The sequence below is a fragment of the Alexandromys fortis genome, unplaced genomic scaffold (assembly GCF_014885135.2).
Source record: "Alexandromys fortis isolate MF-2015 unplaced genomic scaffold, M_Fortis_MF-2015_v1.1 scaffold_41, whole genome shotgun sequence".
In the NCBI taxonomy this organism is placed as follows: domain Eukaryota; kingdom Metazoa; phylum Chordata; class Mammalia; order Rodentia; family Cricetidae; genus Alexandromys; species Alexandromys fortis.
In genome coordinates this window covers 6,024,906-6,042,852 of record NW_026067923.1, presented here as the reverse complement: position 1 = coordinate 6,042,852, position 17,947 = coordinate 6,024,906, and the positions used below count along the sequence as shown (strand labels likewise).

Sequence of the window (17,947 nt, the reverse complement as noted above, 5' to 3'; positions counted from 1 at the left end):
GTGTGTCTGTGTGCTGACCCAGGGTAGGAGTGTGTGTGGGGTGCTGACCCAGGGGTAGGAGTGTCGGGGGTGCTGACCCAGGGGTCGGAGTGTCGGGTGCTGACCCAGGGATAAAAGTGTGTGTAGGGTGCTGACCCAGGGGTCGGAGTGGGAGGGTGCTGACAGGGGTCAGAGTGGGGGGGGGATGCTGACCCAGGGGTAGGAGTGTGTGGTGGGGGGCTGCTGATCTAGGGTAAATGTCACCTGGGGTGTTACCTACATCCCCCTCCTTGACTCTAGGCCACCACTGCTAGCTCCAGGCTGCCCCTTGGGCGGCCCCTCCTGCTGCCCCTCAGGCTGTGCTGGCTCTGGTCAAGAAGCTTCAGCTTTCTCCATTCTCAGGATCTGAGCCATCCTTCTTCTTGGTTGGTTGTGAGCCCCTGGTCATAAGCTCAAGGTCCCCTCCTTTCCCACTGGAGTTGGGGCAGTTTGTTCCCTGGACTTCCTGGAGATCCAGGAGACACAGGAACTACTCAGCTTCGCCCCGTCCTGTGAGTGAATAACTGCTAAGCGTAGTTCTGCCTTTTCTGTGGTTGCTGTGAAGGATCCAATACAGCCCACTGTTTCTGTGGCCTTAGCACGAAGTCCATAGGAACCTGAGTTAGCGACTTGGGAGAGGCACTGGGCAAGCAAGACTTCTACTAAGTCATTCCAGGCAGTGACTTACATCTGGGTCTGTCGCTTCTCCTGCTATTTTAGATACACCCTGTGGAGATTGTTTTGTTGTTGTTGTTGGTTTTATTTTTTGTTTTTGTTGGTGGTGGTTTGTTTGTTTTTTGGGGGGGGGCAGGGTTTCTCTGAATAGCCCTGTCTGTCCTGGAACTTTCTCTGTAGACCAGGCTGGCCTCTACCTAGAGATCTGCCTGCCTCTGCTTCCCAAATATTGGGATCAAAGGTGTGTACCACCACCACCCAGCAAAAAACCGTTTTGTTTTCTACTTAATTTTTCTTTGTAGGAGACTTATGATATATTATTGGTGTTAAACTCATGCCATCCCCAAAATGCTATCTTTTGAAATAATTCATTTCAGCATAAATTTCTTTGGCAACTCAAGTTATTCTATAGGTGAAATAATATTTTATCTGTCCAATAAAGATAATTCTTTTATCTAAGGATCTCTGGGGTTAAAATAGGTTTTATTGTTACATAAGAGGAAAAAGAAACCTTTCAACTTTGAAAAACAAAACCTTTCAACTTAGATTTAAAAAAAAAAGCCAGTATCCCATCTCTTTGTGACACTTTCCCCAAATGTGTTGCGAGGATGGAGAACTCAGCGTGCTGACTCATACAGACACGGTTACACGTTTTATGACGTCAGACATACTGTCAGATCTAAGGGCTTCAAAGCAAGGAGAGGGCAAACCTTGAGCAAGGAGACTATGAAGGGTTAGATGCTTCTGAGAACTGAGCAACCTGGGATTCTAGACTACGGGGACTTGCAGGATTCAGGAATGTGTATGGAGTCACTGCAAATTCCACTCAAAAGGTGCAGGTTGTAACCTAAGGTCAGAAAACCCTGTCTTTCTGGCCTCTGCTCTACCCTCATTTGTGTGATCGGGGATGATGGGAGCCCTTGCATTCCTCAGCTTTGGCATTTGTAAAATGGTAACACAGGGCAGCCATACTTTCCCCAGCATCCTTGAGCTGTATGAATTTCACCCTTCAGAATTTCTCTGATCTTAAGCAGATGTATGTAAGATAAACAGTAACACACCTACTTTATTTTGGGTGCCTTCTCTCCCCCAGGGTCTGGGTAGATTTTTGCAAAGGAGGAAAATAAATTGTGGTGCTGATGATCAGACTCAAGACCTGCTCACACTGGGCAAAGGCTCTACCATCAAGTCACAGCCCGAGAATGTGATTCTGAACTAATTTACTCACGTGGGTCTCAAATCTACTCCATAGACTGAGCAGGCCTTGGGCTTCTGACCCTCCTGTTTCAGCCTCCTGAGTGCTGGGGTTTAAGTGTTTGCCACCATGTCTGTGTAGACACTTGTGACTTAATAATGACATATAGGAATAACGAGACTATGTACTCCTGAAGTTCTAATGTTAAATGTTTAATTAATTGAAATACGCAGCAGTGCCCACGGTGGCCAAGGGCTGATGACGGAACACTTGCTCCCTAAGAGCCTGCCAGGTACCAAGTTCTGGGCTTTCTAGGTATCACCTTCTAGCGACCACTTGACAGTCCCCTGTTTTGGTCTTGTCATTTTCCTTTTACACATGAGATAACGCTGAGCCCCAAGAGACTGGCATTCATTCTCCAAAACCATAAGAGCAGTAGACAGGGTAAAGGTTAAACCTGACATTCCTCAAGTCTGAGGACAAAATCGTGGCATTATGGTTATTTCAGATTGGAGGCAATCACAAACAAATAATAACTGTTTGGTGGGAAAACTCCATAAGAATAGAGAGAGGCATTCTGCCAGAGCCGCGCTCACAGGCAGTTCTAGATGCAGTTTTCACTCCGGCCAGTGGAGGCAGGCCCACAGCAGCCCTGACCTAGAGTCAGCAGGCTTGCCCAGGGCAGAGAAGGCTGTGTTTCTCAGCTCCACCCTGCCCTTGGCTCTTATCCTTAGCTGAAATGCAGAAGCAGGCTCGGTCTCCAGCTTCCAGTGGCCTCTATTTCCTTCTTCTCTTCACAGGAACCTTCAGACTAGAGCATGCACCAGCAAGCAGCCTTACTACTGTCAAGTCAGCTCCTCTTCAGCCTACAAGCACTCTGTTGACCTGGGAAAGTACATTCAGGACTGGCAGATAGGCTTTTAAATTCCACCACACTCCCGTTCTGGCTTTAGTTCCTCCACCGAGCATGCAATTACTGTGACTTGCTTTAGAGTTTCTCACAAGATGATAAATTCACTTAACTCTCCTGGGTTTACCCAATAAATAACCAGTCCAAAATAATTGATTTTTCTATTTCTACATCCCAGGCCAAAACAAGGGTATTTAATTTCTTTGTGGTCAGATTAAGGTGGGAGGGTGTGTGTGTGTGTGTGTGTGTGCTTCAGCCTGGCACTGCCATGTCTCCTAGAAACCAATCGCAGCCAGGTGTGATAGCACACACCTTTAACTCAGCACTCTGGAGGCAGAGGCAGGCAAATCTCTGAGAATTGGAGGCCAGCCTTGTTTACATAGCAAGTTCCAAGCAAAGAAGTTCCTCTCACTATCCTCCCCTCTGTTCCCCATCCCTCTGGAGAGCCAGACCTCTATATCCGGCTGTGTCCACAATCTGCCACTTTTACTCTGTTAGCTTCAGGGCCTGGCTTCCTACACGTCTTCTAGTGTTTCTTTCAGATTACCTGTTTTAGATATAATCCCCTCCCCTCATTTAGTTTCTCTGTCTAGGATCTCAGAAAGTATTAAATGGAAAATCCCGGAGACAATAAGCATCCCTCGTATGCAGGTCCGAACAACGTGAAGAGCCTCTCACTCCGCTCCGCTGCGGTGCTTCTTCAGAACGTGACTCATGGTTTCCTGCATCGCGCTAGCGCTGTGCGCCCTGCCTGCCCACCAGCCACGCGGTGGCCCTCGCAGCGATCAGATCCACTGCGGTGATGTTATGGAGATTTAGTTCACTTAAACAGAGCCATGAAGTGCAAAAGTGAAAATACGAAAGGGCTAGCGCACAGAGCGTGAAAGGGACAGGTGAAGCCCAGCCCCTTATGAAAGGACACAGAGGAAAAAAGAGGCAAATCACGGTGCCGGGCAACCCGTGGTGGAAAGGGTCCCTGAAGAGAAGAGATGCTTGCTCTACTGTTGCCTGTGCCTGCTTGTATGCTTCTTGGTGACTTCTTAGGGAGCAGAGATTGCACCTTTACTGTTGGTCCATCTTTGTGCTTCCCGCATCCCTAGGCTGCAGGAACTCCATAACCAATGTAGAGGTAACACCTCCCTAGGCTGCAGGAACTCTATAACCAATGTAGAGGTAACACCTCCCTAGGCTGCAGGAACTCTATAACCAATGTAGAGGTAACACCTCCCTAGGCTGCAGGAACTCTATAACCAATGTAGAGGTAACACCTCCCTAGGCTGCAGGAACTCCATAACCAATGTAGAGGTAACACCTCCCTAGGCTGCAGGAACTCCATAACCAATGTAGAGGTAACACCTCCCTAGGCTGCAGGAATTCTGTAATGGAAGAGTGGATTCAGAACCACATCCTGGTTAGGAGGTGTTCCTGAGGTATTCAAGTAGCCGAGACGCACAGTTTAGGGTGCTGTCAGGGGTGGGGACACATGACTCAGAGTCACTACATTTCCTGAGTAATTGACCTTTTCAGCTTCCTCTAGTCTGAGGCAAGATGTCCTGGAACAGGGAAAAAAAAATGAAAAAGAGCAACCCTATTCAGAGGTAAATAATTAGTTCTTAGCCAGTCGGTAAATCGTCCAGTTTTTCGGGTTGCTCTTCCAGTATCAGGCCTGGGTGACAGACCTGCCTAGGGTCTTACAGGCTCTGAGCGAAGAGGCAAGAGCGGCCTTGTCCCTGCTGGACCCTGTGGGCCCTCTCCCCAGGAGATGCTGAGGAAGGACCTGAGAGGGGACTGAGTTCCAACCCCATCCAATGTGCGACTTTGGACTGATGTGATTAGCAGCAAGCACCGTTGCTTTCAGTTTGGTTTTCAGGATTGCGCTCCCCATTTCTGCCTTTACCTTAAAATTCAATTAAAAGGCACTGTTGACTGAACTCTACAAACGGATAAAGACCCGAGATGCTAAGGGAAATTTAAATGAGGAATGGCCTCGGGTCCGGATGAAAACACGGTAGAGGCCTAAGGACAGCTCTGGAGAGCACGGAAAACCTCCTCACAGGAAGCAACTGTGGTCCCTGTTGGAGCCCACCGCGAAACACAACCGCAGACCTCTGAGAACTTTATGCTCCACCTCACCCCCAAGGGCAAGCTTAGCCCAAAGTGGGCTAGTCACACCTTCCTGCCCACATCACGGTTTTCCATCCCCAACGTGATATATGAACTTGACAGAGTAACTGTAGGGAAGACTGGCCCAGAGACACACCCCTGAAAACTGTCAGCACCATCCTTCTAGGCCCAGGTGACTATGCAGCTCGAGTTCTTGATCACAAAATTCACGCCCAGAGGTGGTCCACAAACGTCCAAGAAGGGTGCTTCAGAGATGTTAATAAAGAGGACTGGGAAGCCCAGGGATTGAACTGGGATTGGGAGACTAAGACCGGACTGGACTAGAAGCAACCAGAAGACTCCCTCCCGACTTCTAGCGGCCCAGCGCCCTGCCCTCTCCCCGACGTCTGGGGTTGCACGGTTGGCGGCCCCACCCCGGGCCCAGCCAGCCACCCACCTGGACACGCCCGGTCGTAGTCGAAGCAGCAGTCCCCGGTGAGACGGCAGGCTTGATCGCAGAAGCACGTTCCATAGACCCTGTCCAGCCTCCAGCCGCGGGCGAAGCAGGCTGGGTCCCGACCAGGGCAGCAGCGCCCGGCCTCTGCGCAGCCAGCCAGGGCCCCAGGCCACAGTCGTGCCAACGCGCACAGCACCATCCACAGGGTCCTCATGGCCAGAGCTGCGGTGACACCTGCGACCCGACCCAGCCAGAGTCTCCGGGCCGCGCTCCACTCCCGAGACAGCCGCAGCCCCCGCCCCCGGCCCCGGCCCTCCGCCCTTCCGCGCCGCCCCTCGGCCGCCCTGGCTGCACGCCCCACGGGCTCTGGGCGAATGGTGCTCGGGCCCAGGTGGGACGAGCCTCTCCTCCCGGCCGCCAGCCCGCCGCACCCAGACCGCCCCGGACCGCCCGGAGAGCAGCCAAGCAGGTGCTCGCTCGCGTAGCCCGCCCCTTCGGCCCTTTTTCCTGCCTCCAAACTCTGCCTCCCAACGTTTTCGGGGCGCAGGAGCCAGTGCGTGTTTGCGCCCAAAAGCCGTCGGATAAACGGCCCTCCGCTGCACCCGGGCGTCCCAGCTCGCTATAGAAAGCCGTCGGGAGGCTTTTCCCAAACCACTGCTTCGCCAACTCTCGCAGGCTCTGCTGGGCACACAGAAGCCAGCAGTATCTTTCTGCCCATTTTATAGTGGCTTTTTCTCCCCCAGGAAAACGCTACTTTGCTCCACTTAAGGGACAAATAGATGAATATGAAGGAAATGGAGTAGAAACCGCTCTGCTTTCTGTTAAAGCCGATATCCTAAAGGGAACCCTCACCAATAATGTTTTTTAAAATAACTTTCACTCTAAAATTGTTGTCCAATTTTGGACGTTTTTATTTGTTTGCGCTGCTCGCTTGTACTTGCGGTGCTGAGGAAGGAATCCAGACCATGTCCAACACAAGACTCTACCTCCGAGCGACATTGCCCACGAATTTAACTCTGGCTGTCATGGAAATTAATATGTCGATTCGGCTGGCCTTGAACTCACGGAGATCCGCTTGCCTCTGCCTCCCAAGTGCTGGAATCACTACACCTGGCTTCACCCCCAACTTTTTCTCTAAATATATTAAATTTTACACACTTTATTCTTTATTCATCAAGATTTATTCTGAAAATTCCACTTTCCTTTGTGATCCTAAATCATTTGATTAGCACAGTTTTTGAAAAGAAACATTTTCCACATCTGAAAACTTAAGGAATCAAATTAAAGTTGGAGTCTAATTCTTTATACACAGTCTTCTCAAAGAGGAATTTATCTTATTGGAGAGAAAAGTATTGGAAGTAAACATTTTAAACTTCGCTACCAAAGTGGTAAAGCAATTCAGCAGCCAAGTATAAAAATCAAGCGTGCTGTGAAATGGAAAAAACAGCCACATTGTCAGGGCTGTATCTGATAAGCCCTAATCTTAGATTACTTTGACCAGTGTAGAATGCAATCTTCTTTGATTGTCCAAAGAAAATATACTCTAAAGAAAAAAAATCTTTCTTTGTGAGTTTGTACAAGTAAGTTCTCAGCATTGGAAAACTTTTTTGTTTTCCTTTCTGGCAAGTCTCCCTTCCTTTTACAGTTTAAAGAAATAATATGTACTCCTTTGTGGTTTTAGTTCTTGATAGTTGGGGCTAAATTGTCTTGCCAACAAATTACACCCTCTGCTTTCCTCCTGTTGCAGGTTTTATTAGCAGTTCTGTAGCAACACATTCGTGTAATTTATCCTTGAGCCTTCTCTATTCTGTCTGTCTTCTCCACGGGATGCCTCTGGGCAGATACTTCTGTAATGCCATAAGAATCTGGAATAGTGCCAGGAAGGTGGAAAAAGCAAACAACACACTGCTTCATTTTCCAGAGTAAAACTGAGATGAAACGGTAACAGAAAGGAGGCCCTGAAAACTGGAGCTGGGAGCTGGCTGAGCCAGGAAGAGCACTTGCTGTTCTTCCTGAGGACCCGGGTTTGGTTCTCAGCACTAACTTGTGATTGACAACTGCCTGTAGCTCCAGTGCCAGAGGATGAGACGCCCTCTTCTGGCCACAGAGGAAGCACGCGCATGCGTGTGCGTACACACACTTAAAAAATAAAACAGAGAAGCAAAAAGCATAGCGTCCAAATCCTTGCCCAAATACCACGTCTTCACTCAGTTTTTTTCCTTATGCACAGACAAAAGCAAAAATTGAATGGAAAACGGTTAGACATGGACTGGAGCTGTCGCGTGGGGTCAGAGCTCTTGATTGTCTCATGAACGAGGCTGGTATTCTCTCCACAGCAGTGCCCCGCCTCCACAAGCTTAGAGTTCACACTAGAGATAGGGTCTTTGAATGCAGAAAGGAATCCGGTCGGACTTTGGTCCCGCCATCACCTCAGCATGTTCTTCTCACACAGAATCCTAATCAGATTCCATGAGAAGCCTACAGGAAACCCCGTGACAGGTGTAAACCGGGCACAAAGAAGGGGCCAAGAAACTACTAGAGACAATGTCCACTCCCGGCCCTGCTTGGAGGTTAAAGGCGAGTACAACACAAATGCAGCTTGGTTGGTGTGTAGCACCCAAGAAAGCACAAAGTTTACAATTAAAAAAAAAAGGGAAGAAAACCACAAGTATTTAAATGATCATTACATAAAGCAAACGAAAGGGAGCTTGTCTCTGGTGACACTTAAAGAATCTCACGGTATCAAGTCCAAGCTGGTGCTGCCTTGAAGGCGTCAGTCAACACATGCCTTCTCTGGGAAGCCACAGCCAACACAGCAGCTTCTGCAGGGCAAAGTGAGGGGACAGCGACCTTTAAAGCTAAGGTGCTCACCTTCTCGCTGGAAACTGCGTACAGTCAGACATAAAAGCGACCTGCTCTGTTCTCCATGCAGTGCAGATATGTGAAGGATAGACCTCACCCTGAGTATCCTGTGGATGAGCAGGAAGTAATCACCTGCACCTCTCAAGGCTTCCTGTCTGTTGTCCTTGGGGGTTATTCTAGACTGGGAAAATCACAGAGGGAAACTGAGCCCTAGCTATTCTATCAGATTCCCAAACACTGCAGGAATTGTAAGGGACCTCCACTTGCATGTTCGCAGGAATTGTAAGGGACCTCCACCTGCATGGTCGCAGGAATTGTAAGGGACCTCCGCCTGCATGGTCCCACTTGATCCTGTCTAACTGGGAAGCAAGTACCTCCCCCATCTAAGAACCGAGAGACACGTTAGGCGAGCGGCTAATTAGTGACTAACAGGCCAGGAACCAACCTTATCCTTTGCAAGGCTCTTTCATAACTTACAGCTTGTTGGATGGGAGAGTGAAGAAAAGACGGTAATGGAAAAATAAAGCTGGGTGATATTAGGAAGTATTTCCTGAATACTGTAATTGGGATATGGAAATCAAAATACCAGTAATTGCCCAAGAGGCTGAAATGTATTTGAAATGTAAGTCTAGGGACTGAGGAGATGGCTCAGCAGGTAGGGAATCCACTCACTGTCAACTTCAGGCTTGCACACACGTACACACACATGCACATGTGTGCGCGCACACACACACACACACACACATCAAGGCAAAAAATAAAAGGTTTGATTTTTCATGTGAAAACTGACTAAATACTTTTATTGACAGCAGCCAGGGCGCTCTGAGAGATATAAGGAAACCTCTTGAGGCGGATGGCAGTAGGATATTGGACGCAGTTCCGGGCCGTTCGTCAGGGCACAACACTTCATGGGGTTCTGTGACATATTTTATTGAATACCAGATGTCCTTGACCATAAGTTGTGGGATTTGGGGGGTTTCGTTTTGTTTTATCACCTAAGACAAAACAAATACAAAACCAAAAACAGACACCCAACTCACTATCAATTACCAATTAAATTATGATGCACACAAATCATAGCTTCAGAGATGATGTATATTCTTAGATATCAATGTTAGTCACATAACTGTCAGAGACTTCCCTTCTGAAGGCAACCATTTCCTGGCTAGTTTCCTTTACTGTGAAGTGTTGTTGTTGTTGATGATGATGATGATGATGATGGTTTTTGTTTGGTTTGGTAATTTAAGGTTTTTGTTTTGCTTGATTTGTGTTCTAAAAGAGTGCTTCATTGTAGCCCAGGCTAGTCTGGAACTTACTGTAGAGTCCAGCCTGGGCTCACACTCCTGCCAGCCCTCCTGCCCAACTCTCCAACTACAGGGTCAGTAGACATGAGGCACCACACCCGGCTTGGAAGCTTTATAACATCATGGAGACCACACACACACACACACACACACACACACACACACACACACACCACACTTTCTCTAACACATAGTTTTACCATGGAGCCAGGTCTGGATCTCAGTATGGAGGTCATGCCGGCTCCAAATTTGTGTTGCCTCTCAGCCCTTTGCCTACCAAATGCTGGCATCCCAGGCGGGCACCGCCATGCCAGACATGGTTCTTCCTATTATCTCCCAAGCTATTGGGGTCCTTCTGAGCACCCTGCATCCACATCTCCTTGTGCTCACCATCTCCCTCTATCAGTTTAACATATGCAAACCTCACATAAAGGTCTGTGGTCCATTTTGAATTGAATTAACTTTTATTCAGAGTCAGAGATCTAGATCTATTTTCATTCTTCTTCACGTGGATACTCACTTTCCCCAGCACCAGGAAAGAACAAAATGCTTCCTGTGTTTGCATGTCAGAGCGATCTGTCTCATTTTGATTTTAGGATATGTGCTGCTGAAGCAGGCATTCTAGGGAGAGCTCAGTTGGTTAACATATATTTGGGTGCTTGAGACAGGGTTTCTCTGTGTGTAGCTCTGACTGCCCTGGAACTCGCTCTGTACACCAGGCTGGCCTCAGACACACACAGTTCCCCTGCCTCTTCCTCCCGAGTGCTGAGATTAAATGCAGGCACCACCACCATCCAGCTCAATCGGTTAATATTTTTAACATACTGGGGCTCAAACGCAGGCCCTAGCTCTCTACCACTGAGATACATGCCTGGCCTTTGCTTTTCCTATATTAAGTGTTTGTTTTGTGCGTGTTTGTGTCACATGCATGGAGGTAGCAAGACGAGCCACGTGTGACATCTCTTCTCTCTGGCCACCACAAGGATCCAGAGGATTGAACTCAAGTTGCCAGGCTTGGTAGAAAGTGTCCTTACCTACTTGGCCTTCTAACTGGCTCCTAGCCTTTGCAGACTTTTTTTTGGGGGGGGGGGAGTTGTTTGCTTGCTTTTTAATTCATACAGCATGTCACTGTGTGGCTTAGGCTAGCCTGGAACTTGTCATTTTCTGCCTCTGTCTCCTGAGTACTGTAACTATATGCATGCCCTGCCATGCCAGGTTTGTTCTCTCTATTCTATTCTATTGGTCTGGTATGTGTCCTATCTGTCTCTGTTTCTTTCCACAAGTCCCAGAGGACAGTCCCTTTAGAAATGATTGTTCTTATGATTCAGTTGGAAGTGAGCTTCTGAGGTCTGAGGAGATCTACAGCACAAACCCAATGAGTCAGAGGGCTCCGGTAGCTGGAGCTATGGTTGGGAGTCTGGTCACTATTGACCCCCACAGGCCCTGTGGCCCAGAATGACAACACTGAGACCACGGAGTCCTTGCTTGGTGTTCTCTCTGATTAGCAGGACCTTTAGATAAGTCAGAACATCCTAAGTTTTATCCTAATGACCATTAGTAGATTCATATACCAGTGCCCACATGACTCCAGAAAAAGGAAGAGGAAGGCACATAAAACACCTAACAGCAGACCCTTCAAGTGGTATTCCCTAATTTAGTCAGTCCCAAGGACTTGAGGAGATGGCCATGCAGGCACAGGGACCTGAATTTGGTTCCCAAGCACCCACAAGAGGGCCAAGCACAGTGACATGCATATATAATCCCAGTCCTGGGGATGGGGTGGAGATATGTACTAGGTGCTGCTAGCTGTGTTCCTGCAACCCGGCTCCCAACCGCCTGGCTAGCTTATGCCCAGAAAGCACCTCTCACACCTCGACTAACCCATTTCTAATAACCTGTGTAGCGCCATGAGGCAGTAGCTTACCAGGAAGATTCTAGCCTATGTCTATCTTGGGTCAGAGCTTCATCACATCTGCCCCAGAGAGGAGAGGCATGGCATCTGCCTAACTTCCCTTCTTCCCAGCATTCTGTTCTGTTTACTCCACCCACCCAAGGGCAGGCCTATCAAATGGGCCAAGGCAGTTTCCTTATTAACCAATGACCTTCCTCCATCAGAGATAGGCAGGTCTTGCTGGCTGCTCAGTCTAGCCTAACTGGTAAGCCCCACATTCAGTGAGACACTCCTCAAAATAAGGAGGTGATGGCTAGGGAAAGACACCTGATGCCAACCATCCTGACCTCCACATGTATGTTCACACACATGCGCATACACACGCGCGCACACACACAATACACATGCACACACAACACACACATGCATGCACACAATATACACATGCATGCACACACACGCTCACATGCATGCGTGCGCACACACACACACACACACTTCATACCTACCCCCACCCCTCCCAAATCAGCCCTAAGCCTAACTGAAGCCCATGGAGAATTTTTCTCCGTGGCTAGGTGGTAACAAGAAGCAAGGACTGTCTTCCAGTTTTGCTGCCCAGGTCACACAGAGGTTCACCCAGTGCCAAGGTCAGTGTCTCCTGAGAGAAATGAAGGACAAGAGAAAGGAAATGTTTCCAGCTGGAATTGGGTAAGCTGCTGTTCTTGTAACCTTTTTATCACACGACCGCACGTGTCATTAAGAGTTCATTCGGACCCACACGGCAAAATAGCTTCAGTGTCAAAGAGCAACAGCAAGTATCAGTCTGGAAAATGAGCTCTTTCGATTCCAAACCAACACTCTACATACACGACAAACACAGCTCCCAGGTTTCCATGGGCTCGTCCACCTACAAGATGCTCAGTAAGTATGATGACTTGGGACTTTCACTGTGGTTCATAGGCTGAGCAGAAATTGATGGGGTTAAAGTTGGGTGAGGCTATAAATCTCTGTGCAGAAAGACCTCTGCTATGAGATGCTTCTAGCATCCACAGACCAGTGTGCAGGTCCTTGTGAGCCTAGAAACCATGACATTTTATTGAAATACAGTATGCCATCTTGGCCTGTCTTCTGTTACTAGAAGTGAAATTTAGACTGGGTGGTTTATAAAGAATGGATGCCGAGCCCGGCAATGGTGGTGCATGCCTTTAATCCCTGGGAGGCAGACACAGGTGGATCTCTGTGAGTTCAAGTCCAACCTGGTCTGCAAGAACTAGTTCCAGGAAAGGCTTCAAAGTTACAAAGAAACCCTGTCTCAAAAAAACAAAAAGAAAGAAAAAAAAGAATAGATGCTTCTTTTGCTCACAGGCCTGGGAAGTCCATGAGCGGAGCGCCTCCCTCCCCCATCTGCTCAGCTGCCCCATAACTTGGGGGAACACATAGGACCACGGAGCAAAGCAAGCGAGATAGAAAGCTCATTTTACAACAAAGTCATTCTATGATTCCCCATTGGTTCATTGCTCCATGAAGGGTCTTCGGGATCTGGGTCATCCCAAAGGTCAGACCTGTTAAGATGCTGCGTTGGAACTGTTGGGGAACACATGCAAACCAGAGCATGGGCCAGGATCAGCTACCCTTCCTCTCATGCTCCAGGGGCAGATCCGAGTGGCTGCAGCAATGACAGCCATGAGACCTGCAGACTAACTGAAACCACCTCAGCCTTTACAGACACAGTCTGTTGGCCCTGGTCAAGACACCCAGCCTAAAACTCCGGTAGGAGCACACATACCACAGTTGGCGAGCTATGGGGCCTTCATCCACGTGTAAGGGGTTTACAGGAAAGGAAATTCTGACATGTAAAAAGATGCAGCCAGAATCCCCGTGCCAGCAAACACTGTCAACTATGGCAAAGCTGTGGACAGTGCCAAGATTTCTCCTGTGCTGCTCGGAAATTCTTTGGAATTATAAGCAAAAGCTGAAAAATGCAAAGGAGAAAATCATCTGGTTGACATTAAAGAAGACTCATAATTTTGCTCCTTTTACGGTAAAATAGCCTCTGATCCACACCAGGAATCTTTACAGCAGATTATTCTTTCTTCCTACACGCAAACTCCGTGTCAGCAAAGGGCACCGAGCCCTAGGAGGGGGCAGAATGAGCCAGCGAGAAATGTGCCCCTTTCGGGAGAGGAATGTTCCCACTCCATTTATTTCCAACAGGCAAGTGGGAAGGGAGGGCACTCCCTGACCGAGCAGGCAACCCTGCGTGGGCGTGGAGGCAGTTCATAGCTGTGATCTTGAACCTAGACATTTGCTTGAGAGAAAACATATTCGTGGCACAATAAGCCTCCAAATATTCTCATTTACTGGGGAATAACCAAGCTACTCTTTCTTAAGGCCCATCTACATTAGCTCTTCCTGGGTACATCTGGAGCTATCTGGTACAGTCTTCATAGCAGAGGAGGTTGTAATTTGATGATGTTCTCATTACATTAATGTCCAGATTAGAGACACTCAAATCAGTTCTGTGTCACCTTAAGAGGTTTTCTACACACAAAACTAACTGTATAATTAGTGACTTGCTATGTGTTAACATTTCATGGACCAGTAGGGTACAGAGGCACCATGTCTATTTCCAGCACTGGGGAGGCAGAGACAGGTGGATCTCTGAGTTTGGGGACAGCTTGGTCCACATAGTGAGTCCGGACTAGCTAGGGCTGCATGATGATACCTTGTCCAAAAAAATGGTACCTGGAGGGATGGCTAAGAGGTTACAAGCACTAGTTCTTGTGCAGGACTCAGGTTTGATTTGCATCACCCACATTATGGCTCACAACCATCTGCAGCTCCAATCCCAGGAGACCCAATGCTCTCTTCTGACTTCCTTGGGCACCAGATATGCTCATAGTACACATATATACACACAGACAAAGCATTCACACACATGAAATAAGATAAATACATGTAAAATATTTAACAATTAAAAAATAAAATCCTATAGACATTGTATGAGTAATGAGGAATGGGGCAGAGACTACCAAAGGCCAAGGTTGGGAAGCCTTATACCCTACAACTGTTTTTTAAGGTCTAAAGATAGAGAAGATGGAGTTGAAGGGTGGGAGAAGAGGCTTCTAAAGTTGACTCTGCTGCTGCCTTTGACTGTTAGCTGGGACATTTAGCAAACTGCAAGACAGTTTTCTACATTGTAAAGAAGGGACAAGGCCGGCAGTAGTGGCACACATCTTTAATCCCAGCACTCAGGAGGCAGAGGCAGGAAGATCTCTGTGAGTTCGAGACCAGCCTGGTCTACAAGCGCTAGTTCCAGGACAGACGCCAAAGTTACAGAGAAACCCTGTCTTGAAAAACCAAAAGAAAAAGGGACGACAAAACCTATCTCAAAACGAGAACATCAGATCTTGAGGGAATGAAATCATCTCTCAGACAGTTCTTTATAAGCGTTATTACGTCTTGTCGCTGTTAGTGTCCTTATATTATTAAAATCTGTTCTCATTCGGATGTTTATAACTTCAGACAAATAGGAACATACGTGTGTAAGAGGCAGCTGATTGAACGTTTGAGGAAGAAGATTGCCATGTGGCTCGGATGAGCCTTGAATGCACAAATCCTCCTGTTTCAGCATCCTGGCTAAAATACAGGCGCCTCACTTAGATAACCTCAAAAAACTTCTTAAGGGTGGTATGTGTGTTTGTTGTGCATGGCGGGTAGGTGTGTGTGTGTGTGTGTGTGTGTGTGTGTGTGTGTGCTTGTGGCGATCAGAGGACAGCCCTTGTCCTCAGTCCTCACCTTCTGCCTTGTTTGAGATGGGCTTCTGTTCTTCTGCACTGTGTTTGTGCCAGATTCACTGACCCTTGGGCTTCTTCTGTTTCCATTTCCCTTCTTGTAGGAGCGCTGTAGCTACAGCCGTGTGTAGCAGTGAGTGCCCTGGGCCTGTGTGCTCTAAGGGCTACAGCTGTGTGTAGCAGTGAGGGCCCTGGGCCCTGGGCCTGTGACTTCGGAGGATTTGAGCTCAGCTTCTCACACTTGCACTGCAAATTCTCTATTCACTGAGTCATTTCTCCATCCCTGGGAGATTTAAATGTAAACTTTCTACATACTTTGGCTTAGAAAATGCAGCATATCTCTTTTGAGTGAGCTTAAAAAAGATAAAGTTATTGCCCCTTTAAAGGAAGAAACAATGCCGTGCAGCCTAAGCAGGCCTCAGGTATGCAATCCTTCCCCCTGCCTTTCCGAGGACTAAGATCACAGCCCTGTGCCACCATGCCAAGGCAGAAAGACCATTCCCCAACCTTATCTAGGATGCTGTGCAGACAGAATAGCACATCTGGCCACAAACCCTTTAGCGGCTTGCATTGTAGCTGGAGATGGCAAATGTTTAAATTCTCTCCCTGCTTTTCCAGCCTTCCAGGAATCACAGAGGGCTGCTGGACCACAGCTTCACAACAGTCTGCATGCTCCGCAGTAATGCTTCCCGGCTCCTTTGTTCTCACCTGAGAACGCTTGACAGGTTGGAAAGATCCACCCAGACGAACTTTTTTGCCTTCTTCCACAGAAGGCTGTTCCAATCAATAGCCCCACCTGCTGGCTGGCGCTGGGAGCTAACTCAATGCCCTCTGATCTGACTTCATCTCTGGAAGTCGTGATCTCAGATCTCTTCCACTCCTCTTTTCATCTACTAGGGCATCCATGACAAAGCACCGCAGATAAGACGGCTCAGACGGTTTTGTCGCCGGTCCGGAGGCAACAGGTCTGAGAGCCAGAGATAGCTCTCAGAGGGAAGGATTTGCTCCATGTAGCTATGTCCAGATTTTCTTTTTTTTTTTTTTTAGGGTGACCACCCTCTTGGATTATGATCTTCTCAAATGACCTCATAAGGCCACACGATGAGGTGATGGGGGTAAGAACCTCAACATATGAATCTGGAGGAAAGACAATTCAACCCACAGCAACTTCATTTCATCTTCTTCCAAACCACACACATACTGACTTATCTTTTATTTTTATTATGTCTCTGCTTTTTCTCTACCTACCTGTGTCAGGACCTAATCCATCCACAGTAAGAATATGCAAAAAGAGGCAAGGAGGCCATATGCTTTGAAATTTAACCACAGCTGGACAGAGGTGTGTGCAACCCCTAAAATCACTTATGATATGGGATTCTACTCTTAAAAGAATTATTCCAATTTATTTTATTTATGTATTTATGTGTGTGTGTGTGCATATCATGTGTAGAGGTCAGAGTGCAACTCGTGAGAGAGCTCTGGAAACAGAGGATATAGGGGTCACACATTATCAGCAATCCCTCTAATAAAGAACAGCCTTTGTTAGGGAGGCCCGGCTTCCTAGTGTGTTACATGAGAAGAGAGAAAAGGCAATCCTACAGAAAAGAAAGCTTGCCAGCATTGAAGTGGACCAGAGGGCAGATGGGGCAAGCGAGTGTATATGACATGAAAGAACCTTTGAGCAGCGTCTTGGATAAGGTTCCTATTGCTGCGATCAAATGCCATGACAAAAACCAAGTCACAGCTCTCAGGTCCCTCTCCCTCACTGAGGGAAGTCAGAACAGGAACCTGGAAGCAGGAGCTGATGCAGAGACCATGGAGGCATGCTGCTGGCTGGATTGCTCCCCGTGGTTTGTCCAGCCTGCCTTCTCATAGCGCCCAAGACGGGCAGTCCAGGGATGGCACCACTCACAAAAAGCTAGGCCCTCTCCCATCAATCACCAATTAAGGAAATATCGTACAGGCTTGCCTACAGCCAAATCTTAGGGAGGCATTTTCTCAATTGAGCTTCCTCTCTCAAAAGACTCTTGCTTGTGTCGTTGACACAAAAACTAGCTACCGCAAACAGTCTTTCACCTAGTTGCAAACTCCAGTCTGCTCTGTGGAGGAGTTTGAGTTTGTTAAAGGCCCAGGTGTGTTAAGATGATAGATGTGCTTGTGACATCCTCAGGGACACGCACATTGTTCTGTGCAAATGGATGAAAGGCTTCCTGCAACCTGAGCCTCTCAAGCTGGAGCCTTGGTAATCATCGGGCCAGCGAATTGTTGACACCCTACTTCATCTTCCCTCCCGATGACTGTTGTGGGCTGCTCAGAGGCCATCCACCACGGAAATGGTTGATCTCTCCTCAGAGCTTAGTCTCACGTCATGTCTACTTGCAGCAGTTCCTGAAGTTTGAGCACTTGCCGTTCACTCATGAAGCTAAAGATGGAATAGACTCAGAAGTAGGCCTTGGAATTATTCTTTAAAGGGGGTGGGGGGGGGCTGGAGAGATGGTTCAGAGGTTAAGAGCATTGTCTGCTCTTCCAAAGGTCCTGAGCTCAATTCCCAGCAACCACATGGTGGTTCACAACCATCTGTAATAAGGTCTGGTGCCCTCTTCTGGTCTTCCGGTCAGTAGACAAAATATTGTATACATAATAAATAAATAAATTTTAAAAACCCCTCAGAATCCTCCTGGAACCATTTGATTATTGTCAAACACCAGAAGGGCGTGTTGGTGTGTTGTTCCGTTTGT

The 17,947-nt window shown here is 47.8% G+C and overlaps 1 protein-coding gene across 1 annotated transcript in view; it reads right to left on the bottom strand.

Annotated features, from left to right (window-relative positions):
* Positions 1-5,668, bottom strand: part of Sbspon (somatomedin B and thrombospondin type 1 domain containing) — a 33,716-nt gene extending 28,048 nt beyond the window's left edge. The window contains exon 1 of the mRNA XM_050142134.1: positions 5,359-5,668. Within this exon, the coding sequence (XP_049998091.1) occupies positions 5,359-5,572 (214 nt within the window). The 5' untranslated portion in view covers positions 5,573-5,668. The remainder of the gene's footprint in view (positions 1-5,358) is intronic.
* Positions 5,669-17,947: the final 12,279 nt, after the last annotated feature.